The sequence below is a fragment of the Schistosoma mansoni genome, chromosome 1 (genome assembly GCF_000237925.1).
Source record: "Schistosoma mansoni strain Puerto Rico chromosome 1, complete genome".
Taxonomy (NCBI): Eukaryota; Metazoa; Platyhelminthes; class Trematoda; order Strigeidida; family Schistosomatidae; genus Schistosoma; species Schistosoma mansoni.
In genome coordinates this window covers 58,940,785-58,952,488 of record NC_031495.1, presented here as the reverse complement: position 1 = coordinate 58,952,488, position 11,704 = coordinate 58,940,785, and the positions used below count along the sequence as shown (strand labels likewise).

The 11,704-nt window shown below is 32.4% G+C and overlaps 1 protein-coding gene across 1 annotated transcript; it reads left to right on the top strand.

The window, feature by feature from the left end:
* Positions 1-4,444: 4,444 nt before the first annotated feature.
* Positions 4,445-7,153, top strand: Smp_170620 (hypothetical protein; the record flags this gene model as incomplete). Its single annotated transcript, XM_018795017.1, has 1 exon — positions 4,445-7,153. The coding sequence occupies one exon, from the start codon at positions 4,445-4,447 to the stop codon at positions 7,151-7,153; it is 2,709 nt and encodes a 902-aa protein (XP_018649372.1).
* Positions 7,154-11,704: the final 4,551 nt, after the last annotated feature.

Sequence of the window (11,704 nt, the reverse complement as noted above, 5' to 3'; positions counted from 1 at the left end):
GGAGGCTGATATTTTTGCTCTGAACTGAACACGTTAGACTAGTCAATAAGTTACTATATGGAAGACCAATAAATTGACTCGAGACTGCTAGCGGTGAATGACGTGTCATCGGTTTAGCACAGGAACAATGTAATTTAGGTTGATTTTGTGATTGGTGATTTTGTTACGTCACGGTTGACAAGAGCAAAAGTCATAACACAGATGGAAATTATGGGTAAATTTGCTAAATCCTGGGGAAAAAACCGAACAAAAACTCCCGAATCTCTCGCACTTCTAAAAGTATAAGGTGTTTTTCATTTTTTAAAAATATATCTTTCATTTATGTGAAGCTTGTGACAACCAATTAAATAATAAACTGAAATGTTCAACGATAATTTGGGGAAGCTGATTGATTCATAGATTTAAATTGAAAAAGAAAATAGGAATAAGGGGATGTTATTCTTTGCCCATACTCAGTATGTAATGAAGATTATTTCAATATACACCAAACACTAGATACCTTTCACACTTGAAAATTAATGTCAACTAAATTGCAATAGTCAACAATGAAATATTTCTTGTTCGATGGTAAAAACGTCGATGTATCTAAGATCTTCTTAATAATTAACTTTAAAGTCAAATGCTTTTTGGATCTTTGTCATTAATTTGCATGTTTTTCTTGGATACACTTACATGTGTATCAGTAGTATTATATCGTAGGTGAAACTAAATTACATCATTTACTGACCGACATTTATTAATTTTCAGTGGTCTAGTGGTTAAGCGCTCGCGCGCGAGACTGGTAGATCCTGGGTTCGAATCTCGCGAGCCGGGATCGTGGATGCACACTGCTGAGGAGTACCACAATGGGACGAAACGACCGTCCAGTGCTTCCAGGTTTTCCATGGTGGTCTAGCTTCAACTGACTCATGCTTTCAACTATGAAAAATACTGAAATCTCCACAAAAAAACCCCTTCTGATTATTCAATATTAGTTTAGTTCTCAATTTTTAAAACTTGGAATTCAACATGATAATTCTCAAGATTACTATTTTATCGAATTTATTATTCGATAAAATGCTCATTCGTTGTTAATATTCTGAGTTTATTCTGTAATCAGTCTCAACGTACATTGTAGTCCTAATATTACTGAATGGATTTATACTACATGAGATTGAATTTTTGTTCCCAATTACGACTGAAACATTCAGAAGATTGAAATGCTTTTTTTTGCCCATAATCACAAAATGAAGACATGACAGAATTTTGTGATACACGCTTAGAGCATACAAATAACAAAGGTTCTTATTAGATTTTTTGTAATGGAATTGAACTTTTAACATGAACAAGGATATTTTTATATTTGAAGCAACAAGATGTTTTCACAAGTCATTAATAAGGATCATTCAATTTGATTTTTAAAGTTTTATGTTCATTGTGTAAAGCTGAGTAGCATTTACATCGTTAGTTGTTCAACTAAAAGGGTTTTACTAAATAGTGGTCGTTCTCACTTGAAGTCGAAAATAAATAACTCATGTCTATGTCATTAACTTTGTGGAATTGAATTTCTTAAAGATTACTTAGAGTGAATATCTACTCCGGAATAAGATATAACCATACGCGCAAGTAAACTCAAACATAATGAGGTTATAAACATTGGGTCTTTTGAAGAACATTTCTAGTGAATGTAATTGATTCCAGTGTTCCATACTCATGAGGAACGTTACGATTATATTGGACGGCTATTGTGAGAAAAAGCATCGTTTTCTGTCGAAGTTTGTTGATTTTTAGTTTTACTTAAACATATAAAGTATTCATTATATAGCACAAAGAACTGTTACACTCACATAAACTTCAGCTATAAGCATTAGATATTTACATAAATCTTTCAGTACTAAATAGCCTTCAGTAATTTACTCTTTGTGTTTGTTATTTCCTATTAAATATATGCATTTATACACAAATATAAAAGCTAGTGAAAATTGATATTCCTCTGTCGTGATGTTACCAACCTTGGCACCACGAACTGCATACAAACATACTAAGGATTTGTCAATATCGGATATTGACATAAAATTCCCATTTAAACATTAAAATTAAAAACACGAAGTTAAGCGAAGGGATCTCTTTTTTCAACTCGGATACGAGAACATATCCCAGTTTGGTTCTACATGGGTGAAAGGAAAACAGTTAGGAGTTCTGTACTTGAACACCTAATTGACTGTAATCACTCTACGAATCCACAGTCTGATTTTAAGGTTGTTTATATGTACCATTCAAATCTACCTAGATTTCTTCGTATCCAACTACTAAAAATAGCCGAAGCTCTCCATGAGCTTAAACTAGAACTATGCGTACAAAAGAAGTACGTCTTATCGTTATCGTTACCATGGCCTTAATTAATAATAATAATATTATTATTATTACTGCATTCCCCTTTACTTATGTCTTATATTCTCACAATTTTATTAATGAATACTCATCACATCCCCCTATTTATTTTTACACCTCTATGACCTTCATTGAACTCTAATTATTGTGACCAAAACATTTTATTCATTTTAATCATCTCATTATATTCATTAAATCTATTCCTATTACTCGTATTACGTAATCTAGTATTATAATCTTTCTATTACGTCACCTTGGTTATTTGTGTTCACATTTTCTCACGGAATTAGTACTTTAACAAAACGTTTTCATATATATACGATTGGACATTTTTCTGGCAAAACTAGAAAATGGTCCACTCAATGACACAATTAGCCATCTAACATCATATTGTCGCTATATAGATGATACCTTCATAGTATTAGAAAAAGAACATGAAAAGGAGAACATCCTTAATATATTTAATAATATCCACCCATCAATTACGTTTGCACTAGAAGAAGAACAGAATGGTAGTATATCGTTTTTAGATGTCCAACTAACCAGAAGAGTAGATGGAACATTAAAAAGAAGATTACATAGAAAATCTACAGTTGGACAGTACACTCATTTCTATAGCGCAGTACCAATGAAATACAAAAGAAACCTAATAAAGATCCTAACTCATCGTGCTAGAATGATTTGCACTGATGACATTATTTTAGATGAATTGGTTAATATTCGAAACTTGCTTAGTAGGAATGGGTACCCAATGAAATTCATCGACAAACACATGACGGAGACGGAAAGAATGACAAGAGTACCTACTGTTCCGAAGAAGGTACTGTTCCTAAAGTTACAATTCTTAAATGATGCTACGGAAGAAATCTTGACACAGGTTAAGAAGGGCAGTACAGAAAACATTTAATGCAGCCCGACTTAGTACCGTCTTCTACAACCGCCCCACAATAAGAACTGTTAATAAAGACAAATTGCCTGAATTCGCCACATCTATGTGTATTTAACAATTCAACTGCTCCTGTGGAGCCAGTTATATAGGGCGTACAATTCGGCAAGTTCGTCAACGAATAACAGAACACCATCCGTCGTGGGTGACCAAAGGACAGGTAAAGGGGATTAAGAGTTCTATTCTCGCTCACTTGGTGGACACAGGTCATCAGGTTGAACTGAATAAAGCTTTTAAGGTTATCTACCATATTCCATCAAATTTGCCACATGGTTTACGAGCTCGTCTATTGCACATAGCTGAAGCCATCGCAATTCATATTCACAAACCGAACCTTTGTATCCAAAAGAAGTTTGTACAACCACTCTCGCTACCTTGACCATCGGTATGGCGGAGTTTGTAGCATAATTTCGGTAAACAATTATCTTATTCCTTCCATTTTTTGTATTTTACTTATTCTCTTCATTCGTCTCTTGATTCTTACATAACTACTATATTACTGACCATTCATCAAAATATTTTGTTAGTTCTTTCTTCTCATTTTTATATATTATGCAACGTAGCAACAGCTTGATTTTCGAATAATAACTTTGATTAGTATTAATCCTTCTCTTCCAATTAATGTTAGTTTATAATCGATGTCATTATATAATTATTACGTAACGTATCTACTCCATGAGTGTTATTTAATTATTGTAAATCATATATATATATTAGTGTAGAGCCATGATGAAAAACTAATTGAAAAGAAATTTCTTCGCTCGATTCGTTCCTTTTTAATTAACAAATGTCAAAATGGGAATTTTCACTTTAATAATAAATTCGTTGAAAAGAGATCCCTTCACTGAACTTTGTGTTTTTAATATCGGATATGCCATCAATATTTACATAACTTATGAGTAATCATAACTAAACACATCAACAACATACCAGATCATGATTGGTTAACCAAATATCATTTTAATTGGCTGTAATATAATTGGCCAATCAAAAATTAAGGAAACTATTTTCATGTTATGTTTGTAATCTAACCAGGATACAAGTTTTTATTCAGTTGATTTTATAAAAACAATTAGTACATTTTACCAGTGTCTAAAACATCAATTGTTACTAATAATGGAATAAACTATGTATCCCAACAGATGGTTGATTATTTGGATTATAATCTATTGTAATATTTTAATAAATTTTTCGGCAAATAAAATTAATAATGAATCCATTACCAAAAATTTAGGAGTTAATAATATATCTACAACACTTGATGACGTTAACAATGTTAACTTTCAAACGACTAATTCCACTAATTCAACTGGAACATATAAATACTTGTATAATAATTTAAAACATTATTTTCTAACGTGGTATCTACCTACAGTGATTATTTTAGGAGTTGTTGGCACCGTATTCTGTTTAGTGTTTCTATTTTTGTCAAGATTATTTCCACAGAATATGTTGATTTGGTTGGTTAGTATATGTTTTGGAGATTTTTTTATACTCTCCCTGGAAGGTATATGGATGCTATTAAAAGTTTGGTATAATTATGATATACGTGATAATAATAACTTTATATGTGTACTACATACAAGCTTATCAAATTATTTTTTCTACTGGTCAGCTTATATGCAGAGTATGTTGTCAATGCAGCGAGCATACTCAATTATCAGACCGTTGCGTGCTAGAAATAGTGGTCCAAAAATGATATGGCTTTTTCGCCTATGGTTTTTGATATCTATCTGTCTTATACTACCAATTCTCCCTTATCCACTATACTGGCGAGTTATTAACGGTGACTGTGATCCAACAAATACAGATCTATATCATGTTACGACATTGAACGATTTTATTGTCTGGGGTTTAATTCCACTAATTGGTATGACATCGTCTACAGTCATAATATGTTGGAACATTTTTCGATTGCGAAAATGTTTTCGTGAAGCAACTTCTTCATTTTGTCTACATGAAAATGAACAAAAGAGAAAGTCTAGTGCGTCCAGGGTCAGTAGATTGATTTACTACTTGAGAACAGATGATATATCTGAGAATTTTCGTAAACGTTCAAATTCTCTATCAGTTTCTGAATCTGCGCTGAATTTGCAAATGAAATCTCAATGTGAAATTCTACCTAGGATTTATAAACCTATATCTGTTCACAACTTGATTGATCACACGTCAAGATGTAACTCAAAATTTCACTCTCAAGTAATCATCAGACCAACAAATGTTTTGAATACACGAAGAGCTTTTGCAACAAAGTCTAAAGCGTTATCATTTGACCAGATTACTAATTGTGTAAGACCTATTAGTAATTCAGGTCACCGCCATGGTGCAACAGATAATGTAGGTCATGTAACACGACTTTTGGTATGTATGAATATTTGGTATATGGCTAGTACATACCCACTGATAATTTATTTAATGTTATTAAATTTTGTGCTAACAAATGTTGATCGTGATGTTCACAAATTCATGTATTACTTATCAAGAAGTTTATGCTTTTTAAATGCATGTTCAAACTGGATATTTTATTGTGCATCAGGACGATTATTTCGTTCACGCATACATCAGATGGTACTGCGTTTCATGTGTCGGATACGGTTTTGTCACAGAAGTGGAAATTCTGTTCGAATACCACCAGACTATACAAATCATTTCAAAAACCAATTTGTCTTGAATACATCAAAAAATGTGTGCCATTCACGTGTCAGTCCATTTTTTAAATATTTCAGTGAGTCAAGGAAAAACAACATGGGTTTGAATAAGAATCATGGTGGTAACAAAACCAATGATATGATGCACCAGAGCATTGAGTTTATCGATGAATTTGGAGGACACGTGCTCAATAGTTCTTTTGAGACGGTAAAAAAACAAAAAACTGACATTTCCTCGACTACTAGAGATATTAGTTTCATGCATAATACGTCAGGTAACTATTCAAATAGTTGTTTCCCTTTAGGCTACCAGTGCTTTTGTAATTTATTTCCTTGCTCACTAAAAGTTTTCAGTAAACCTACAGATTCAAATAAAAATTTATCGGTTAAACCCTATCCAAACGTGAAGAAGTTACAAAAAGATGGGAGTGGTAATGAAAAGAAACACGTTTTACTTGGATGTAACGGATGCTTTACAGGTTTCTGTTGTTGGCGTTTTTGGTGGTATGGTTTGATGGCCGGATGTATCAAACGGATACCCAATACAATTGAAACTGTCACAGATAGCGATCAAAATTATTCTGTTCAAGTCCTTACAGGAATATCAACTTCATCATCAGTGTATGATAGCTGTGATTTGCATCGACGCCATTCCGAATTTGCTTTGAACAACTTAAATTACAAATACTGTACGCACTATCGATCCACAGAAAAATTCCGTGAACTTGAACCAAAAAGGAAGCTAGAGTTGGATCTAGCCATTCAAAATACATTTAGTACACAGATAAATCAAAAGCCGTATGAAATTGCAAAATCATTTCCATCTAGTAGGTCTTTTGCTACTCCCAATAATGCTACTCGTTCAATAATTGACAAAGATAAATCTATTATTGATTACAACCATTCTGACATAACATTGCCTAAACAGATAATTCCAAGATGTTTTTGTTACATGTCATCGCAAGGTAATCGTAAATTTAATTATAATTTATGCCAATACCACCAAGATTTTAATTCATCCTGCCGTCATCATCATAGTCATCAACATTTTTGGCCACCGCAAAGTTCATATTTAAACTATCAATTGAATCGTCCAAATACATCCATAGATAGCTATCGGAAAAATTGTCAATTACCATCATCTTCTAATTTTACTTTTAGCGATGTTGAAGTTAATTCTTCTACTTGAAACGACAGTATTTTTGGTACTTAAATGTTATTTCAGTACAGCATGAATAATGCATATAACCTCATTCGTACATACCAAAAGATGATGGGATATTTAATTGATCCAAAATATTATTAACCAGGAAAAGAATAAAAACGGGAATAAATGTGAAATTAAAGAGGAAATTTTTAAAATGATGAGAAATGTCTGGGGGTAAACGAAACAAATCTGGCTAGATAACAGAAATGATAATCTAATAAACGATCATATCTCATATGTGACAATATCTTAATACACATGTATATAATTCTGTATTATTTTTTTATAAACATTATCAAGATAGTGACAAGGTGTGTGACATAATTTGTTCATTATAAATATTATTATGAAGAAACATTCTTTTAACTTAAAACTATGACCCATAGAACAAACTTCGTAAAACCATATTTTACACACACACACAAAATAATGTTTGGTTGAAATCTCCCTATTCAATGAAGCAAGTTACTTTTGCTCATATTGTAGTCACTTTGAAATGATTGTCCAGAAAAACAAAAGTTCAAACGTAGTGTATATAGGTGACTATTAATAGTTGAGTATAATTTATGAATTTGTAAATTGTCAAGTTATCCATTTTGAAAATTTCTGAATATATAGTATGTTTAAGAAATTAGAGGATTTACATAACTAACATCATTATGTATTGAACGGTTAACCAAACCATAGGATTACATTAATTTTCACTTTTCATTGATAATGATATTCAAAATCATCTATCTGAGCTACATATCATCTACACCATCTCATATTCAGTAGATTGTCATATGTATATCTGTGATAAATGTTCAGCTCATCAGCTTTACTGCTTTTTGTTACATTGAAATTGAAGGCTTTTCATGTTCAGTAGTAAAAAAACGTTACTTTAGGTTTTTTGAGATATTCTAAGATGAAAATCTTCGGCTCTTCGAAATTTGCTACATTATAATGATTTTTTAAAAGGAAATTGTCAGTATGGGGTTGTGTAGATTGTTGAGTTTCATTGAAATCATGAAGCGATCAGTGTTAGACAACCATTGAAAACCTAAAAACACTGAAACCTGTTGTTTTTGAGACACTTACCCACCGAAGTCAATGAAAGGTAATTACCCGATATCGTGAATTGTTTGAAGTTGGACATGAACACACCGGCTCAGTGCTTTAGAAGTTAAACGTTCACGAGCAAGACCTAAGATCCTATGTTCGACTGCTATGCGCATGATCGGGGGATGTGCACCGATATGGAGTACCTGACTAGAACAAAATGGTCATACAGTGCTCGCAGGTTTTCAATGGTGGTCTATGACTGATCGATTTATGATTCCACTGAAAGTAAATTCCTTAACAACTGTAAAATATGTTTGAGTATTGTAGATTATAACGATTTGACAGTAAATATTTGAGCAAACACAACTCTTTCAAAAAATTAACTAGCCAGATTGAGAGACACAGTCCACATATTTCTTATGCTTATGGATAAAATATTTATAAAGTGTAATTATGTTTAGTCATGACCGAAACTTAAACAGGTATATAATATTACCATTGAATAGTATATCATTTTGATTGGTATTTCACCGGAATATATTAGTTAGAATCTGTTTCTGCCATCATAATTCATTCTGACAATATCTTAAAACACCCATCAGTCGAACCAAAGAAATCCGTCATATTTATATAATCTCATGAAAATTAGTAAAAGGTGTTATGAATTAAAAAAAGGTAAGCCAATTTGTTATGATTTCATGTCCGGCTTCTATCACGTGATTTATCCACCAATCGGAATACGACTTATCCTATCTTAACACTGTGGCAAATCAATGACGTTCGACCAGTATGAGCAGTCTAGTGTCCTTATTGGTCCCTTGTCCGCCTAGCCCTTCCAATTGAGTCCAAAAACACCAATTACAGCTCTTGCTATGCGAATCATAGGTCAAAGTGAAGCTTATAATAAGATGAATATAAACAATAATATACATAGAATAATCGTCCATTAATAGGTCCCGGAAATTACTCGTACTTATGTCTTCGCTAGGATATAACAAAAATGAATTCCTATCTAACTTACAAGAAAAACCCACTTTTTTTGAGCTATTAAATGAAGAAAATTACCTAGCATATTCAATGTACGTTTCCAAAGCGAACATGTTTATGCATGTCTAGAAAGTACATTTGAAAATCTCTATTTTTAACAAATCACTCTATACCTATCATCATATTTCCTTCTTATATTATTACAAATATAACATCATTATTAACGAAAAGTCAGAAATTAAATGTGAAGGCCAGTAAGTCATGTTAACAGAATCAAAGCTAATCCGTTAGTATCTAAAATATCAGACATTAAGTGTCATAATTTAAATACGTTACATTTTACAAAAACTCATTAAAATTCTAATGAAGATTTCAATATGTCAGGTGTGTTTATGTAAACATTAGAAAAGAAATTCTTTATTCATTTTATATTATCAGCTGTCTTCAACAGTTGAAAGTAAGTGAGTGGTTTGAATTACCCAGACTTGTCCCGATATTGTGAAAGAAATAGATCATAAATTAATGGTTGAATAGCTCACAGTAATTACAAGTGAAATACAACTGTTGTATGTCAAACACAAACTTCACTACTGATAATCATCACCAACAAATATTCATGAATTAATCCAAGTTAAAAACAGACAAAAACAAAACAAAACTGTTTATTATGATTAAAATTTCCTGTTTAAATGTAAAGATGAAACAACCATTTACTAATCATAGAGAATGCAACTCATTTGAATAGAAAATTCTGTACGTGTTGAATGTACTACTATATAATCAATGATAAAAGCAATATTGGTTAATCATGTAAATTAAAAAAAGTTGAGCGTTCAATGGGCAGTGTTTTTTAGGAAGGGGTTAAAGGAGATACAAATATGAAATAGAGCTGAGAGTAGTTGTTAGAAATATGTAGCTAAGGTGTGAAGTGAGAATCTTTTAGGCAATAGATGATAAAACTATCCCATTTTAGAAATATACGTTTGTCTTCCTCTAGTTAATCCAGATATGTATAAAGGACATAATCATGCTCCGACTGATATATTGTATTGGACCTGATATAAAAGTAGGACGACTCATTTTATTTTTATACAGTGTTAACTAACTACTCGGTGATGAAAGGTGTCACTGTTTATATACCTAATGATTAGATTTCCTAACGATACGGGATCCACATGGATCCGGACCTCTGAGTACGGTCAGTGCATTTAGCTCTGCTAGAACATTTAAACTGGTGTAGGCACATCTAAAAAACAATTATTGTTAAGTTTCCGTTATTTCAAATGATCTATGGAAATTTTTAAGTTTCTGTAGATTGATTTAGTACATGAATTATAGAAACTGTTGTTAGTCAAAGAGTACAATACCCTGAAAAGTATGTGTTATATCCTAGCGAAGATATAAGGACGCGTAACCTCCGGGACCTAATAACGGACGATTATCCTATATATATTCTTCTTGTTAAACTACTGAGTAATTAGATTATGTATATCTATATTCATCTTACTATAAGCTTCATTTTGACCTATGGATTATATTATCATATGATTTACTGTCTCTATATTATATTCAGTTTATTGAATATTGTATACCACGTTCACAGCCACATTTGGCTTGATCTTGTACAAATATCATTTTCTATCTTATGGTGTGCTGCGATCTGTCTGTCTGGTACATAAACTGCATATGCTTGAAATAAATGATTCGCATAGCAGGAGCTGCAGTTAGTGTTTTTGGACTCAATTGGAAGCGCTAGGAGAGCAAGGGATCAATAAGGCGGCTAGACTGTTCATACTGGTCGAACGTCATTGATTTTGCACATTGTTAAGATTGGGAAAGTCGTATTCCGATTTGTGGATAAATCACGTGATAGAAGCCGGACATGAAATCATAACAAATTGGCATACGGCCTTGTTCTTTTTTTAAAATTCATAACAGTATTTAAAGGACTTATCAGATAAAAGTCATACCGACAATCGATAGATAAGTTTCACGTCCATAGGTTACAACAACAAGCAACTAATTAAAACCAGAGTTACTTTTTCAAAGTTATATTCAACGTTAAATAGTTATTCAACACAATAAAAGACTAAGTGAAGAATCTCGAAGCAGTGTTTTTTTACAATTAAATTTGCTTTTACGGTTTTTAGACCAATTATATTTGCATGTGAGATGGATTCATTTTAAAAGGTAAACTGTGTCCACGTTTTGTAAAATAGACTGGTTTGCAAAACATCCATCAAACATGCTTATTCGATGATGAAGTTTCACTTGGTTGTTTATTTACTTGCTTACCTACTAACGACTGTTACCCCGCGCGGAGAAACCTAGGCAGCCCTCCACCATTCTCCATCGAACTCTATCCTGAGTAATCTTCTCCAGTTCTTTCCAGTTTTTATTCATCAGAAGACAGTGAGCTGTTGAAAAAGGTTCAAAGAACCACATCTAAGCTGATTACCGGGATAGCAAAGCTACTTTCTGATAATCGACCGGCTAAACAGT